This window comes from Hyperoodon ampullatus (assembly GCF_949752795.1).
Source record: "Hyperoodon ampullatus genome assembly, chromosome: 11".
NCBI lineage: Eukaryota > Metazoa > Chordata > Mammalia > Artiodactyla > Ziphiidae > Hyperoodon > Hyperoodon ampullatus.
In genome coordinates, this window is record NC_136924.1 from 39,207,329 (window position 1) to 39,225,173 (window position 17,845).

The 17,845-nt window shown below is 57.7% G+C and overlaps 1 protein-coding gene across 1 annotated transcript; it reads left to right on the forward strand.

Annotated features, from left to right (window-relative positions):
- Positions 1–1,970: 1,970 nt before the first annotated feature.
- TSPO (translocator protein) lies at positions 1,971–13,373 on the forward strand. The gene is made up of 4 exons (XM_079715038.1): positions 1,971–2,038; positions 9,968–10,178; positions 12,319–12,457; positions 12,937–13,373. The coding sequence occupies exons 2-4, from the start codon at positions 9,997–9,999 to the stop codon at positions 13,123–13,125; spliced, it is 510 nt and encodes a 169-aa protein (XP_079571164.1). The 5' UTR covers positions 1,971–2,038; positions 9,968–9,996; the 3' UTR covers positions 13,126–13,373.
- Positions 13,374–17,845: the final 4,472 nt, after the last annotated feature.

Here is a 17,845-nt window from a genome sequence, read left to right on the forward strand (position 1 = left end):
TGACAAGCTGTGTGACCTTGTCACCTCTCTGGGGATTGGGAGGGTGTTCTCCATGCCTCCTTCCTCGATCGACTGAGGCCGGGGGCTGGGTTTGCTTGTGTTGTACCCTCCAGGGTTGAGCCCAGAGCTGGGCAACCTGTGGTGCTCAATATATACATCCCTTGAGGTTGGCACATGCCAAATGCCCAGGAGAGGCTCCGGTGTTCAGTGCTGTGAAGTTCAGAGGTCACTGCCCGATTAGAGTGGGGGTGGTACAGAGTCAGGGTTCTGGAAGAGCTTCCTGGGGTGACACTGGGGAGCAGTCAGACTTGGACACGTGGAGTTGCCCAGGGTGGGAGTGAAGGATCCTCTGTGCAGGGGGAGCAGTGTATGCAAAGGCACGGAGGTGGGATAGGGTCAGGTAGTCAGGGCCTTGAGTGCCAGATAAGAGGCTTGGACTGTATCCTAAGGGAGCCACAGAGGGTCCCGAGCAGAGGAGGGGCATGGAAGGGACTCCCTGGGGGCCAGCTAGGGAGGATGATGGCCGCTGCCCAGGCTCAGGTGGGGTGTGTGGGGTTGGGCAGAGGGGGACACAAGTAACAGGAGGCTTCTCAGCACCCCAGGAGGGGCATCCACATCTCATCTAGACCTGCAGTGTTAATCCCTCTGGCAGCCACTGGCCCTCTGAACTGCAGGGGCTCATCTGTGAAAAGGGTGGGCCTAGTGTGTTTGTTCTCTGCCCCCCCGCCACTGGGCCCTGGTGCCCAGCAAGTATTTGGGACCAGAAATCGCTGCCTCCCAGGATGCCCTGTGGGCCTAGAGCCCTGCAAGCAGGAGGGGAGAGGCGGGAGGGAAGCTGCATTGCCTCCCCACCACGGGTCTTCCGGGGCAGGGGGGTTTGCCACTCAGCCAAGCCACTGGGCACCTCCTTACAGGAAGAGGGTGAGGGCTGGCAGCTTGCTGGGAGGCGTGGCCAGACCAACTTCATGAGGAACAGTGGCCACAATGTGTGGGCCCATGGTACCTCAAGGGATCCAGGAAAATATTTTAATTTCTTTTAAAATCAGAAGAAAAACGTGAAAAGAACCCAGCCTGGATTATACCTGCCTTTATACAAACGCAGTCAAAGGTAGAAGAGGCCCATGAAGGCAAAAAAGGCAGGGCCTCGGAAAGTCAGACTTCAGCCCAGGAGGAGCAGGCAGGGCTCACCTGGGCCTCCCGACCCCCACCCCAAGTGTCCAGTTTGGGCAATTGTGGTTCTGGCAGTCTGCGGGCCCTGCCAGGCCAAGTTAGTCAAGAGGGCAGCGACAGGCCCTGGGTTGCAGTAATAAAGCAGTGCGTGCAGATAAGGCAGTGAAGTGCTCAAGGTCTGGGCCTGGACATGCTGTCCCATCAGGGTGACCCTGGCAAACTGGAGGCCACCTCTGGGCTGTGATGGTCACTGAATGCCAAGCGCCTGTGGTCTCCTGCATTACCATGTGGCATCCTCCTTAGTCCCACCATGCTGCGCCCATTTTACCGATGAAAAGATGGAGGCAGAGGGAGCCAGCCACGGAGAGCCTGGGCCAGGACTAAGAGGGCAGTGCTGCCTCCTGTCCTGGGGCAACAGCTAAAGGAACTGGGGTTCTCCTCCGGAGATGGTGGCCAGGGTTGCTGTGCAGAAGGATGTTCAGGGCTCTGCCGTCAGGCGATGTAATTCCCCTCTCTGAGATCGGTGATCTCTATCGGCCCACTTTACAGATAGGAGAAATGAGGCACAAGAAGAGACGCGACCTGCCTGCACAGCCGGCAGTGCCTGCGCGGCGGGGCGGTCACGGTGGGAAGGAGAGGCGGCCGGAAGGCGCGCTCGTGCCCGCGGGAGGCGGAAGTGCGTCTCCCTGGCAGGGCAGCCAGAGGAGGGAGCGCCCCAAACCGCGGGGTTGTCGACGGCCGCCGCCCGGGTTTCCAGCCAAGCTGGGCGGGGCCGGGGTGGGCGGGGCCTCGCGGGCGGGGCCGGGGCCGGGCCCGGACCCCACCTCCCGTCGCGCAGCGCCCTTCCCCTAGCGAGTCGTCGTTGCCGGTGAGTGGGGACGGGGCTTCGAAGGGGCGGCGGGAAGGGGCCCCCGCGCGGCAGCGACCCCCGACAGCGCCCGCCCGCCGGCGCGGGGCCCGAGGGGAAACTGCGGCGGGAGGTGGCGGGGCCCCGGGGGGCGGCCGCGGGGCAGCACTAGGGACCCGGCCGTTGGGTCGGCCGGCGGGAGGGGGGCGGTGACCCCCCCTCCCCCCGGCCCTGGCCTCAGCGGTCGGCGCTCCTGCGCGGCCGGGTTCCGGCGGGATTGGGGGCGCGGAAGGGGGAACTTGGGCAACCCCGCCCCGCCGCACCCCGCTGGGCCCTCGGGCCCCGCGGGAAGCGGAGCCGCGGGAGGGACCAGGCACCCCCCCCTTCCCGCCCAATCCGGTGGTTGAGCAGCCGCGGCCGGCAGAGGGCGGGAGTGGAGGAGCGGGATACCTTGAGGATCAGAAAGTGCCTGGGAGACCTCGGGCTCCTGATCCATTTCTAGGGGAGGAAACCCAGGCCAGAGAAAGGGAGGTTATTTGTCCAAAGCCAGTGAAGGCCCCGCGGAGCCTTAGAACCGGGTCCCTAGATCCCCGTCCAGTGCTCAGGTGCACTGTAACCTACACGTCCTGGTGTGGGCAGGGCATCCCCTGCTGCAAAGGAGCTGGGAGCCCAGGTGGGAGGGGTCGTGGTGTTCCCGGAAAACTGGGTTTGCCTCTCGGTGGGTGGTGCGGAGCCAAAAGGCACAAGCAAGCCGATCGGGAGAAGGAAGGATTTATTACTTCCAACAAGTAAGGAGAGCGCCTCGGAGCTTTCCCAAAGAAGTGTCTCCCCAAACAGCAAACCTGGGGAAGTTTTAAGCTGCATATTCATGAAGCGGCTTGAGCAGAGGAGAATTCAACATAGAATTGGGGCAGAGGTCTATAGAGTCCAAGCTTTAGTTGATTGAAGTTACAACCGGTCAGCAAAGGTCAGCTTCTTGTCCCTTAGGTTCCAGTTGATCTGGTAGCTGAGCACTTGGGGGTAGGGAGATGTGTTTAAATTCTGCAAAACAGCTCAAAAACGTGTTTCGGCAGGAGGGTCAGAACTCGAGCCTCCCCTAAGGATGTGTGACTGAGGGTGTCCCAAAGGGTCACGGCCAAGGAGGAGGCTGTGTACAAGGAGCACGGCCCAGAGTGCCTGGTGCACAGGAGGCCTGCGGCCCAAAGGCCAGGCTGCTTGGATGTGGGCCGAGGGCCCCAGTGTCTCTGTGGGGAGTGGCGTGGGGACCCTGACACAGGGCAGCGGGAGGCCAAGGGCCGCTCCCAGGCAGCAGTAGCTCTTGTCCACTGGTCAGGAAAGGGGCTGAGGAGAAAGCCTCTTCGGGGAGCAGGGAGACAGGCTGCTCAGCCTCCCCAGAGGGAGGCTCAGATAGAATCCTGGGCCGCCAAGGGAGCCCTTTGAAATGGGGGGAAACTGACGCTCACCCAAGAAACTGCCCAGGGGCACAGAACAGTACAGCTGGGGTTCAAACGCTCGTGGTCTGTCTTCAAAGCCCTGCTTCCTCCACAGTGCATGCCCAGAGGAGTGTGTGCCTGGAGTGTGTGTGTGTGTGTGTGTGTGTGTGTGTGTGTGTGTATGCGTGGCCATGACTGAATGGTGTCCAGCTGGTTCAGCCAGAAACCAGAAACCGTTGACGGTGGATCGCTGAACGGGGGTAGGGGAGGTGCTGACAGGGGGCGAGCCTACTTTGTGCTGTATACACTTTTGACTTTTCATTACTTCATTTCTGAATCTGTCTCTTATTTATATTTTCTCTTACTTATTTTTGATTGTGCAAGCAATGCCTGAGCATGTCTCAATAGTCATTCTCCATAAAACAGATTCCCCTTTGTCACCCCCAGCCCCACCCCATCCCAGACCAGCTGGGTTTCCAGACCTGTTGTCTGATACATTGGATACTTTCATAATGAAAAAGATTAACAGAGGTTATAATGAGGATGATTAGCTGTGAGTCATTAAAAAAAAAAAAAAAAAAAGGAGCCTTAAAACAGGTCCCTGGGACCATCGGTGGTGGCTTGAAGGAGACATAAGGCCCAGGAGGGGCTGGGTACAGCTTGGAGGTGGGGACCAGAGAAATGGCAAAACTCTGTTCTGTTTCTGAGCAGCAGTTTCTGTCACCTTCTATAGGGAGGCCTCAGAGAACAGAAAGCTCCACCAGAGGCCCATGGCCGCAACCTCCCCTTCACAGACGGGGCCACAGAGGCCCAGGAGTGAAGCATCACTACGAGAGAGATCCTGAGTCTCACCCCAGGGGCAGGGAGGATTCAGATCCTGAAACGGCTGCCCACGGGCCCAGCTGGGACCTGATGCCTCGTCGGGGCTGGGACACTGGCCCTGGTGCTGGAGAGAGTGAGGCTGTTGGTCCTGAGAGAATCCTCTGGCACCAAGGCAGGGGGTGGAATGGCTGAGGTGGGGTGGGAGTGGCCTGAGATGAGCCCTGGGCCCCCCGCAGGTTTCTGGGGCAGGGCTTAGGCGCCTTGTCACGATGGAGGAGGAAGCTGAAGAGGGGAGGTGACACAGCCCATCGTTGTGACTGGCTGTGTGGCCCAGAGCTGAAGCCAGCAGACTCCCAGATCAGGAGCTGGAGGGGTGTTTCAGGAGGTCTCAGAGTCACCCAGACCTGGAAAGTTCTGTGACTCCCTGTGCCTCGGTTTCCTCATCTGGAAAGTGGAGCCCACTATGGAGGCCGAGAGATGTGGAACTCAGGGCCTGAGAAGAGAAGCAGCTGGCCTCACCCCTGTGGCTTCACAACAGCCGGCGTGAAGCCCTGATGACCCAGGATGAATACAGCCGGGCCCTGCACCAGGCTCCGCCCCCCACCCCTCCCAAAGGCCTTGTACTGTCTCCTGACCCCAGGCCCTGAGCTCTCTGCTTTGCCTGTTCTTGGCCTCTGTTTCAGTGGCCCCAGGCCTTGAGGGCGGGGCCTTTTGGAAGCACTTTCACCCACTGAGTGTTCGGTGACCAACAGGCTGACATTTTCTCAGCCTTGGGTCTGCGCCATGTGGCTGCTTCTTCTCCTGGAGGGATGAGTGGTCCCCAACACTGACCCCCACATCCCCTGGCTTATCTGGACCTCCCTTGAGCCTGCCCACAACCCCATGAAGCACACAGGGCAGGTTACACCCACCTGATGTAAGGGGAAGCCGAGGCCCAGAGCGGAGCTTTGGCTTGGCTTCACCAAGAAAATTGGAGGCAGAGCCAAGGTTTGGGTTCTTAGTCACCTTCTGTCGGAAATAGAAATAAAGGGCAGGTGGGTGGCTTTGCCTCTCTGCCTGAGCCCTGAGCCCCCTCCTGGCCACTGGAGTGGCTCTAACCCAAACCCTAACCCTAACCCCATCACAGGATGGATCTCTCTCTCAGGCCTGCTTGAGCCAGCTGCCCTGCCCTGCCCAGCCCAGCCCAGCATGACTCAGCTTGGTGGGTCCCCTAATCGGGTGATTCAAGAGCCTGGCAGTCCTCATGAGGCCCCAGGAAGCTCCTTGCCTGGGCTCTCTCCATGTGGGGCATTTGACCTACCAGTTTTCTGACCCTCAGGCTGGGCGGACCCTTTAATCCCCTTGGCCCAGTGGTGCATAAACACAGCAGCCTGGAAGGGTGAGCAGAAGCGTGGTCTCAGGCCTTACTCTGTCACCGCAGAGGGGAGAGCCACCACCTCTTCCTGGGCGTCTGTTCTGCATAGCAAGGGACCAGGGTGGTGGGCTCTCCAGCCCCGTCAGCTGGCACGCTGGGGATTTCCCGGGCACCGGCTGGGTGCCATGGCAGGGTGACACAAGCGCCCCTGCCCACAACGCCTTGGGGAGAAGTATGGACCCAGGCCACAACGTGGGTGAGCCTCGAAAACACGCTCAGTGAGAGAAGCTGGACCCCAAAGTCCACATAATGTGTGATCCCATTTATGTGAAATGTGTGGAGAAGGTAAATCCACAGGGATAGAAGGCAGATTGGTGGTTGCCAGGGGCCGGGGGAGGGAGGAATGGGGAGTGAGCTGATGGGTGGGCGTCTTTTGGGGTGATGGAAATGTTTTGGAACTTGGTATAGATGGTTGTACGACATTGGGAAATGTACCAAATGCCACTGAACTGTTCACTTTAAAATGGTTCATTTTATGTTATATGACTCTCATTTCCATTAACCAAAAGCAATAAGAAATAGAAAACAAATAAATGGCCAGGAAACTCTGAGGGGCCTTGGTGGCAGGTGGGTCAGGGGTGGGGCTTCGGGGGAAGCAGTGACAAGAATATCGAGGAGAAAGTAGGCTATGCGCATTAGTGTCCAAACCAGGATCCTTCTTTTCTTTTTAATGTTTCATTTTGAACTGATTTTAGATTTGCGGTAAAGTTACAGGATGCTTCTTTTCTTTTTAATGTTTCATTCTGAACTAATTTTAGACTTGCGGTAAAGTTACAAAGGTCATGCAGAGAGTTGCTGCATACCCTTCACCCAGCTTCCCCTAGTGGAACCAGGAAATTCACACCATGCCGGTAACCCCCGCTAACGTGCTCAGCTGGCCCAGGACCCCGTCCGTCTGGGATCCCACATTGCGTTTAGCTGTTATTTGTCCTTAGTCAGTGACATTTCCCTTTGTCTTTCCTCGCCTTTCATGACCTTGACCCTTTTCAAGAGTGCTAAAGCGCAGGCCAGGTATTTGGTCAAATGTTCCTCCGTCTGGGATTGTGATGTTTTCTCATGATTGGGCTGGGGTTTGTGTTTGGGGCACGAATACCAGAGCGAGTGTGTCCACCTCTGTGAACCGTGTCATGTGTCTTACACTGGTAGCATTAACCTTGGTCACCTGTAAAAGGAGCACTGCTGAGAGGGAGAGGGGCCATTCTTTTGGGACAAAGTGGGCATAAATTGGGACCTTCCTGGGAAAAGGCACAGTTCAGCCCCCGACCCTCTGGGCCTCAGTGTCCCTATCTGTGTGTGAGAGTCATTGCGAGGTGAAGCCCTCCCACCTGCCCAGCTCATGTCACGGTCCAGGGGACCCTCAGGCACTGAACACAGCTTGTTATGGTTGCCGAAGGGCTGTCACTTGGTTGCGGATTCAACACATTTATTAAACAGGCTGAGCAGGGCTGTGCCCCATGGCGTAGGTGAGAAAGCCGGCTGAGGTGGCCTGGGCTCCCCCGAGATGACACAGTCGTGGCTGGGTCCCAGGGCTCCATATCCACCTGGCAGCGGCACTGGGCCAGTGCTCTCCTGGCCCCGGGAGAGGTGGGCCTTCATACTGTGGTGAGATCAGACCCTCACCCCCACCCTAGGAACAGTTGCGGGCACCCTGGAAACCAGAGGGCCGGGGGGTGGGGTGGGAGGGGCTGGGGGAGAAGCACAGGAACCTTTACCTGTCACCAGCCAGCCCTGGGCAGTGTTTATCCTCACGGCTCATCTGTGCAGTAATCGTGGGGAATGAGCTCACTGTCCCCACTCGACAGGCGAGAAAACTGAGGCCCAGGGAGGGAGGAATCAGAGTCGCTAGATGGCAGAGCTGGATTCTGCTGGATGCCTGACACTCTCCGCCTGTTCCTTTTAAAATTATGCTCATTCTAGACATTTCGGAAAGCGATAACAAAGCATCGGAAATCCCTCTGCTGAGTGCGGGCCTTGGACTCCCGAGCTACCCGCTTGTGGAGGGGCCCTGGGCAAACGCCCCCGCCGCTCTGCACCATGGGTCCGTCGGCAGGTGGGATGAGATGGTGTGGGTTCCTCACGGGGTGAGGACAGAAAGACAGTGTTTGGGTCGGGCCTGTGCCCGGGCCAGGCTCACAGCCGTTCCCCAGGAGATGTTTGTTTTGTTTTTGTTTTTGTTTTTTGCGGTACGCAGGCCTCTCACTGCTGTGGCCTCTCCTGTTGCGGAGCACAGGCTCCGGACGCGCAGGCCCAGCGGCCACGGCTCACGGGCGCAGCCTCTCCACGGCATGTGGGATCTTCCCGGACCGGGGCACGAACCCGTGTCCCCTGCATCGGCAGGCGGACTCCCAACCACTGTGCCACCAGGGAAGCCCGAGATGTTTGTTTTATGAGGGTGATGGCTGCTAACATCTTCACGCACTTGTTACCGTTTTTAAAATGCATATCCATTTTTTGCTAAAATTGGGATAATTCTGTAGTCAATTTTATAGTCTGCTTTCTGCACTTAATGTTATGTTGAGGACAGTTTTCACATCATTAAAGAGTCCTCCAAGCTGGACTCGGGGGTTGACCCATCCTTAACAGTCCCCGGCGTTGGGCACTGAGGTTGCTTCTGCATCTCACGGAGCTTCGTGGCGCCCCAGGCCAGCAGCTGCCCCTTCTGCCCTGGGCAGCCTTCGCCCTTCGCCCGGAAGCCCCGATGGCTCCCCACTGCCTCCGGATGGGCACAGCCTCTTCCTGGTACTTGCTGCCCTGTCTGCCTCGTGCCTCTCTCCACCCCCGCCGCTTTCCCCTGCTGTGTCCCTGGGAGAAAGTGCTCCGTGTCCTTCCAGCACCATCTTCTCTCTGATCCTGGGTCGGGGTGCCCTGTCTGAGGTCTGGGCCTCTTCCACTCCATCTGCCGTGGGTGCCCAGCCCCCATCCCAGCAGGCCGTCCTGCAAGTTTTCTGAACATAATCCGTCTGTGTGGCTTCTTATCTCCTACAGACACTCCGGCTTCTCCAACTAGAGTCAGGGCGTGTTAGCAGGAGCTCAGCCCCTTCATTTTGTGGTGGGGAAACCGAGGCCCAGTTAGGGGTGCTGATAGGCTTGGGATCCCACAGCAGGTTACACAGAGCTGGCCCCCGACGCCCAGCCCAGGGCCCCGCTTGCTGTCTGGCTGGACTGTCAGCCCCAATGAGCTCAGTTCCCTGGGAGCCTTGAGCGCTGCTGGGCACCTAGTAGGTCCTCAGCGCAGACCTGGGGGCTGCTGGGCAAGGGGGAGTGTTTGACGATCAGAACGGAGAGACCTGAAGGTTGGGTCCCCTCTATCCCTGCCTGGGGGGCTCCAGCCTTGGAGGTGATGGTGACAGCATCCAGGCCTTCCTTGCCCTGAGCCCCGTCAGCCTCTCAGGGCTGCTGAGGGGCCCTCACCAGCCTTAAACTCTGTCCCTTTCCACCCACCACGTCCATGGCCCTGGGCGTCAGGGCCCAGCAGCTTTTTGACCTGGGCAGAGCCTGACCCCAGAGTGCTGTGTGACCCCAGGGAGGTTGCTTTCTCTCTCTGAAACACAGGGAAGGGGAGGTGATTTCAGGGTGGGCCCGTGGGATGGTGTACAAAGAGACCCCCCCACATTGGGCTGGACCCAGGTCGGCCACGTTGATGTCCTGTTCATTTGCCGGAGGCCACAATATGTTGGTGGGAGCGGGTATTCGAGCCAAGCTCTGTCTGATACCTGTTGTTGAATGAATGACGAATGACTGAATGAGAAGTATTGGAGCATCAGGCACAGGGTGCGGACCGAGGCGGCCTCGCAGTACCGCCCGGGGAGGGAGGGCTGGGCAGCCTTCTTGGTGGAGGGGACCCAAACTGGCCGTGATTGAGGCAGCAGAGAGGAGGGGTCACTTGCCAGGAGACCCAAGGTCAAGGGCGAGGGTGAGAGAGCACAGGAGCCTGGCAGCTGGAGCAGGGGCGGACGTGGAGCCGACAGGGCAGGGGCACCTGGGAGGCTCCTGCCAGGCAGGGCAGCCTCGTGGGTGGGGGTGGGAGTGGGGGTGGAAACGCATTCCCTGGAGCCCTTGGGCTGGCAGGGGCTGCAGGGCAGACTCAGCACTGGCCCCCCAGCCTCACACATCTTTCCTGCGTGTTCCATCAATTGATTGGTTGATCCATGAGCGATGAGGGGCTGGTAACAGACCCACCCCTGGTTTGTGCACAGTAGGTCCTCAGGAAACGCCAGGGGAGGCCCCACCCCAGCTCTGGAGCATCACCGCCTCTCACCCCAGCCCTGTCTTCTCTTTCAGAACTTTCCGGAACAGCAGCTGCAGCAGCAATGGCCCCGCCGTGGGTGCCCGCCGTGGGCTTCACGCTGGTGCCCAGTCTGGGGGGCTTCCTGGGCTCCCACTATGTCCACGGAGAGAGTCTCCGCTGGTACGCCGCCCTGCAGAAGCCCTCGTGGCACCCGCCCCGCTGGATGCTGGCTCCCATCTGGGGCACGCTGTACTCGGCCATGGGGTAGGTGGGCATGGGTGCTGGCCTGACAGCTGGGCCTGTCCACCTTCCGGGGCAGGCAGGGCAGGGGGAGGCCCAGGCCCGAGGGCAGAGCTTCTCCTCCAGAGTGGAAACTGTTCAGGTGTTCCCGGGGCAGCGGGCACCACTTCCTGGCCTCGTTTGGCAAGTGAGGGTGGAGAAAACTATGGGGCCTGTTGGTTGCACAACTGAACTTTTTCCTCTGGGGCCTCCTGGGAGGGGCGGGCAACCCCGTACTGGCATTCTGGCTGTTTTCACAACAGGAGGGTGAGGCCGGCTCAGTGTGCGAAGGTCAGACGTGGGCATGTGGATGCTTCCAAGATTGGTAGCAGTAAGAACAACAGCAGTAATAGTAGCCATTTGTTGAGCACCTGCCTGGTGACAGGCTTTGTCTTGGTTAATTTTCATGACCCCCCCATTTGACAAGGGACCTCCCACAGACACAGGGCTATGGAGTCGGGACCCTACAGGATTTCCTGGACTAGGCCCAGGAACTGCCACCAGGCAAAGCAGGACTGGATGGAGGAGTGCCCCCCACGCCCCCCGGTGGCTCCAGCAGGAACCGCACCCAGGAGACTGGTCAGCTTCCCACCCTCTTCTGGAAGGTTCCCTGCAAACTGGTTCTGTGCCAGCCCAGTGCAGGGTGGGACTGCAGAGGGCAGGTAGCAGAGACCAGGCTGATGCCCCAGGGTTCTTTTTTTTTTTAATTTAAAAAAATTTTATTTTATTTTATTTTTATTTATTTTTGGCTGCATTGCTGCACACGGGCTTTCTCTAGTTACGTCAAGTGGGGGCTACTCTCCTTTACGGGGCATGGGCTTCTCATTGCAGTGGCTTCTCTTGTTGCGGAGCACGGGCTCTAGGCACGTGAGCTTCAGTAGTTGTGGCTCGAGGGCTCTAGAGCACAGGCTCAGTAGTTGTGGCGCACGGGCTTAGTTGCTCCACGGCATGTGGGATCTTCCCGGACCAGGGATTGAACCCGTGTCGCCTGCACTGGCAGGCAGGCTCTTAACCACTGAGCCACCAGGGAAGTCCGCCCCAGGGTTCTGATGGGAGTAAGATAGTCCTGGAAACCTGGGTGTCACCTGGGCCACACCCTCTGCCAGCCCCAGGCCCTGCCCAGTCAGGCTGCAGCACTTCCTGCATCCTGCTTTCTCCTCCCCGTCCTGGCCCAGGCACCACTGTTTCTGCCTTAACTTGCTCCAGCCTCCAGGCCTCCCACCGCCATCAAGACCCTGATGGAGCATAAATTTGGCACCTCTCTTGTGGAACCCCGTGGAAACTCCCTGTGGTCCTGATAAGGTCCAACCCCTCACAGAATAAAAAGCCCAGGCTCTGGCCTCAGACCACCCGGGTTCAAATGCTGACTCACCTACTGATTGCCTGCCAAGAGCTCTTAGCGCTTTGACTCTCTGTGCCACAGTTTCTGCACCTGTAAGATGGGGGCGGTAGTACTGCCCATCTCATGACGTTATCATGATGTAAGATGGGGGCGGTACTACTGCCCATCTCATGACGTTATCATGAGAATGAACGAACTAATGCTCGGGAAGAGCAGTGCCTGCGTGTGTAAATGCTGGAGGGCGTTAGCTATTATTATTGGTGGTGTTATTGTTGTCCTTGTGGCCCTAAGAGCCCCATGACCAGGCCCTCTTCTGCTTCACCTCCCCAGTGCCCCCCAGACTCCACCAGTAACATAGGCTGACTCAGGGGGTCTTGTGCATGCCTCTAAGCCTTTGCATATCCTCGTTGCCTCCCCCTGGCAAACTCATACGCATCCTCTAAGGCCCAGCCCAAAAGTCCCATCCTGTTTCCTTGCATGCCTTATGTGCTTCCCCCTTTACAGCACTGATGAAGATAATAATGTCAAATATCTATTGAGTGTCCCATGTGCCAGGTACTGCCCTAGGCACTGCCAGTATATTAAGTAGAATCTCCACAGCAACCCGTGAGAAACAAAGGCCCAGAGAGGTTAAGCAACTTCCCTGAGGTCACACAGCGGTCAGTGGCAGGGCATGCCTGAGCCATCAGTGTGTGGTCCCAGAGGTGAGCTTGGCTCCTGGCCCTGCAGGGAGGCTCCTGGTCTCTCCCCTGTTGGTGCCCTGACTGGCAGCCTCTCTTTCAGGTATGGCTCCTACATGATCTGGAAAGAGCTGGGGGGCTTCTCGAAGGAGGCTGTGGTTCCCCTGGGCCTCTACGCTGGGCAGCTGGCTCTGAACTGGGCATGGCCTCCCCTCTTCTTCGGTGCCCGACAAATGGGTTGGGTAAGTGTGACCTTGGCTTGTCTCCGTGGTCCCTGGAGACGGCCCCTCCCTTGGGGGACATGGGGCGTCATATCCCAGACCTCCAGGGTCAGGGTCTAAAGGTGGGGGCAGAGGAGGCACTTGGCTCCTGGTTCACGTCTCCTCAGAAGCTCTTAGGGGACCAGGGCCCCTCAGCTGCTCTTCTTCCAATGCAGGAAGCCTTGCGGGGCTCTGATGGGTTTAGGGGCCGTTGGTATAGGAGAACCCACATTACACCTGGTGCTGTGCACCCCACACATGGCATAGTCAGGGAAGGGCGATTGTTCCCATTTTACAGATGAGGAGACCGAGGCAGAAAATGGGGGAGGGGCTTGGCCAGGTCACTGAGAGGCGGATGGAGAGTTCCCTCAGGTGCAGTGGTGGTGGGCAGCTGGGACACACATAGCCCCATGGGTACGTGGAGCCTCAGGCCTCCCTGTCGTCCCTCTGTGTCTGTGCAGGCCTTGGTGGATCTCCTGCTGATGGGTGGAGTGGCGGCAGCCACGGCCGTGGCCTGGCACCAGGTGAGCCCACCAGCCGCCTGCCTGCTCTACCCGTACCTGGCCTGGCTGGCCTTTGCGGCCACGCTCAACTACTGCGTCTGGCGCGACAACCAGGACCACAGCCGTGGCCGTCGGCTCTCGGAATGAAGGCGCCCCGCCCTCCGAGGACCGCAGCCGCTGCAGGTCAGGCGTTGCTGGTGGTGGTGGCCCCCAGGCTCTCCTGGCCGCCAGGCTGCCTGTGTGTCCGGTCTCAGCCCAGGGGTCACCAGCAGTTTCAGAGGTGCTCCAGGCCGAGCCCCCACCCCAGAAACAGTGTCCTGCGCTTTCTGCACTGCTCGAAGCTCGCTCTCAGAATGTGGAATTTTATAAGCCAAATAAAGTTTTTTAACCTCCTGGCAGTGGCCTTTTTACTTGGGTGGGACCCTTGGCCGTGGGGAGGGTGAGGGGCTCGTCCTCTTGCTGGATGCGTCTGGGTTGAATCATCCAGATGACGCTGGACCCGGCCAGGGCTTCGCCACAATTCTCGGGACCCTTCCAAGAGTGGAGGTGGCCCGTCCAGGGTGGAGCAGCAGACACTGGCATAGCTACAGCTGAGGGAGGAGGCCCTGCCCACCTCCTTCATGTCCAGGAAGCCCAACCCAGCCACTTGAAGGGCACAGGCCACAGCCTGCCTGGTCCAATTCCTGACTCTGCTCAGGCGCCAAGCGTGGTCCTCTGCTGGCCTCAGCCAGGATGGGGCTGGGCCCAGAGCAGGGGACACCGACCAACCTGTCCCTTGGGTGCTGGGACTCATGCCAGCCTCACCCCGTCAGGGACAGCCTCGCAAACACTCCATTGGGGAGGGGAGGTCAGAGGCAGTATTGGCCATGCCCCAACCCAGCAGACAGCAGCCCCTCCCTGGCCCAGGTCCACCCAGATTTGGAGGTGTCACCCCCGGCTTCGAATTGGGTGACCCGTGACCTGTGCGGGCAGCTGTTGGGAGTGGGGCCGGGCAGAGCGTCTTACCCAGGCTGCTGCTGGAGTGCTGACTCCACGCCCTCTGAGTTCCTGCAACCTGTGCTGCGCCCGGCAGCAGACTCCTAGGACCAGGGCTGGTCCAAGCTGCTGGCCTTTTTGTTGCTTGTCTGTTTTGCTTTCGGTCATTGAATAAGTTAATTCAAATTAAGTAAAAATAAAATTTCCGTATTTAGAGCTCACACTCATTTTGGCAGCCAGTGGCTTTTTTTTTTTTTTTTTTTTTTTTTTTTGCGGTACATGGGCCTCTCACTGCTGTGGCCTCTCCCATTGTGGAGCACAGGCTCCGGCCGCGCAGGCTCAGCGGCCATGGCTCACGGGCCCAGCCACTCCGCGGCATGTGGGATCTTCCCGGACCGGGGCACGAACCCGTGTCCCTTGCATCGGCAGGCGGACTCCCAACCACTGCACCACCAGGGAAGCCCAGCCAGTGGCTTTTGCCGCCTCGCCCTCTCACCTCGCCTCTTCTGTCCTCGCATCCGGACATGACCAAACAGTACGAAATGCTTCGGGAGATGGGCAGACAGCTGACTGCGTTCTTCTGAGAGAAGGGGCAGCTCTTTCAGCGGCTGTCACTTCGCCCACACTCAACCCTGGTGGAATTTCACGTCCCACAGACTGTGCTCAGGAATCCAGCAGCCTGGTAGCCACGAGCACTTAGCTGAGCCCTCGGCCAGCTCCCCAGTTCTTCTTCTTTTAAAAAAAAATATGTATTTATTTATTTATTTTTGGCTTTGCTGGGTCTTAGTTGTGGCATGCGGGATCTTCACTGCAGCATTCTAGTTCCCCAACCAGGGATCGAACCTGGGTCCCCTGCATTGGGAGCACAGAGTCTTACCCACTGGACCACCCGGGAAGTCCCTCCCCAGTTTTTCTGATGCTCATTGGAGCAGAAGAGTCAGATGGGGGACTCTGCACATCCTTTTCACTAATTTATTTCTAAAGTTCTCCAAGACGGTCAGGGGTGCTCCTTGAAGCATCGTGGGCACCCATGTGCCTGCCAGACTTAGCACATTAAGTGTACCTGAGACTTCTGGAATTTTCTCATTGGTGCTCATGCAGAGCCCTTTTTTCCATTCCATACATTCGTGGGTTTGTTCATCTCTAGTAACATCCCACATCCTTTCTACTGGCCATAAAAACACACACGGCCATAGAAACACTTGGGAAAACGGGCGAGAGGAGGGTGCGTTTTGCTGTTTTGTTTGCTACTTTCTCACGATGCTCTCCCCGTGCTTCGTGATTAGATGGCATTTCTGAGCTGTCGCCACCCACGAGGGACTTCAGGGTTCTGACAGTCTCTGTGTTGGTTTAATAGGAAAATCCACAGCACGCAGATCTGTCAAGTCCTTCTGGTCTGCGTCTCTCCTGGAGCTGCTTCATTCAATTGAGATCTCCTTAAACCCGTGTGTCGGAACCCTTCTAGCCATAAAGGATGCAAGCAAGAGTCCACACAGCCCAAGAGGGCTCAGCCGGCTGGTCGTCAGCACGGAAGCGACAGCGACTCTCAGTTTGCCTGGCATTTTGATGTTATGGTTGCTGCTCTGGACCCTGCAAGATGAAAGCCTGCCTCTCCTATAGCAAGAGATTCTATTCTGTGTCCATGAAAGAGCTGCCGTGTTTATGTGGCCATAGGTCATTACTGGGGACGTTTTCTAAATTTCACCATCAGCATCTCAAGCTTTACCTTTTGGATTTCTTCTGTGTCGCCCTGTAGAACTTTGGTACAATTATCACTGCTACTGGGACTCTCCTGTCAAGCCCAAACGTCAGAGTCTGACTTCTGATGAATTCTTAACACAGAGAAACGGACTCAGGTGAGGATGGGTACCAGAAAATATCTAGAGGGATAAGAACCGTCTCCACTGCGAGTCTTCTGGGACCCTGGAAGCCCAGCTTGATGGTCTTCCTGAGGGTTGTCCGATCTTCACTGATCAGAGGTGTAAGGACCTCAAGAATCGGGGAAAAGTACATTTATAATTATGGAAAGCCTGGATCACGGGGTCCTCTGATCCCAGTGACTATGCTGATTCCACTGGGATTGCACTGGGCAACCAGGTTCCAAGTTAACTGGGAACAAGCAGGAGCATCATGGGAGGTATCTGATGAACAGCCTGGTGTGAGCACCTGTTCTGAGGGGCACGGGAAGGAACCTGGCCTGGGTGTCGGGGGCCCTCTGCTTTCGTTTTAACCTTCAAAACCACCAGGGGGCGCCACTGTGCTGGCTGACAGGGCCCACTGACCACCCGCTGCTGCCCTGTGGGCAGAGTCTCCTATCATCCCCACCCCCAGGATGAGGAATCAGGCAGGAAGGAATTCCATCCCCGAGGCCCCCAGGTGTAAGCACGGAGCCAGGATTCAGGGCTCACAGGGGGACCAAGGCTCCTGGGTGTTGGTCATGATGCAGAGATGGGCCTCAGCTCCACATCTGTCCCCACCGCAACCCACTCTGAAATGGAACCGGTGCTAGGAAACCAAGCTTTGGGTCAGGAACTATTGCTTATTTATACCCTCAAATTCATGCTGAAACCCTAACCCCCAGTGTGCTGGTTAGTTGGTGGGGATTTTGGGAAGTGAGTGATTAGGTGATGAGGGTGGGGCCCCCACGTATGGGATTAATGCCCTCTTAAAAGAGGCCCCAGAAAGCTCCCTCGCTCCTCTCACCTCACGAGGACACAGTGAGAATACAGCCGATTATGAACCAGGGAGAGCGTCCCACCTCAGGCAGCAAATCTGCCACCCCTGTGACTTTAGGACATCCCAGCCTCCAGAACAGCGAGAAAGAGACCTCCGCTTTTGAATCACCCAGTTTATGATATTTTGTTATAGCAGCCCAAACAAAGACAGGGACTTGGAGGCCTAAATACTATCCCATTTCTTCTGTTTCTCAAAGCATACGTCTTGGTATTTTGGTTTTCTTTGACAATGAGCAGGGAAAACAACTGATACACCACACAGGCCTGTGGTTCCAGGGCCCCCAAGAGAAAGGGAGGCAAAAGTAGAGAAGGCATACTTTATTGCGGTACAAATCAAGTCCAGGAGGGGACAGGACGCAGCAGCTCTCCCACGGAGAAAACCAGAGATGAGGTGTCCTGCCCTCTAAACCTCTACTTGGCTGGAGGAAAGGGTGTTTCCCCAGAACACAGGCTGAACTTCTGGTTAGCAGAGACAGCAGAGACAGACACAACCCAAAAGACATGGAAGTAGGAGGCGCAGTCAAGTCCAGTTTTGCTACAAGGATCACTCTTGGCTTCAGAATGAAACAAGCACCTCCCAACACACGCATGCATGCATGCGCACACACACACACAAGACACGCACGTGCACACACACGCGCACGTGCACATGCACACACACGCGCACGTGCACGTGCACACACACATGAAAGCTCTGCAGGCAGCTCCTCCACAAAAGTCAGACCCGCCGTCTGGTTAGCTGGGCTGGGTACACTGTGGCAACACAAACTACCCTGAAAACTGACTCAAAATTTCAGAAACAACATTAGGAAAGAACGAAAATTTTGTATTTTCTTCCCATAAATGAAAAAGTTACAAACCCCCCCCATTCTGACTCTAGCTGGTGGAAGATGGCATTCTCCCTGGAAGCATCTTTCTCAGCCACCCACTGCCTGGTGCTCTGCTGCCCACACCTGTCCCCGAGTCCCCTCACTGGAGCGTCCCAGCCAACCTCAGGCGAGGCTGGAAACACTGCAGTGCCCAGCGGGCGGGGAGGTGCTGGTGCCACATCTGGCCCTTCCCACGGGGCCAAATGGAAAGGCAACGGCAACCAAAGGCAGTGGCTGTCCTGCCCCGGAGCCTCGAGGGAGGTTGCTGGTGAAGGGGGAGAAGGCTGG

Bases quoted from the DNA above. Each gene is read 5' to 3' on its own strand.
- TSPO (XM_079715038.1), top strand. From the start codon at position 9,997: ATGGCCCCGCCGTGGGTGCCCGCCGTGGGCTTCACGCTGGTGCCCAGT. The intron at 10,179-12,318 runs GTAGGTGGGCAT...CCTCTCTTTCAG, and splicing joins ACGCTGTACTCGGCCATGGG to GTATGGCTCCTACATGATCT. The intron at 12,458-12,936 runs GTAAGTGTGACC...GTGTCTGTGCAG, and splicing joins GTGCCCGACAAATGGGTTGG to GCCTTGGTGGATCTCCTGCT.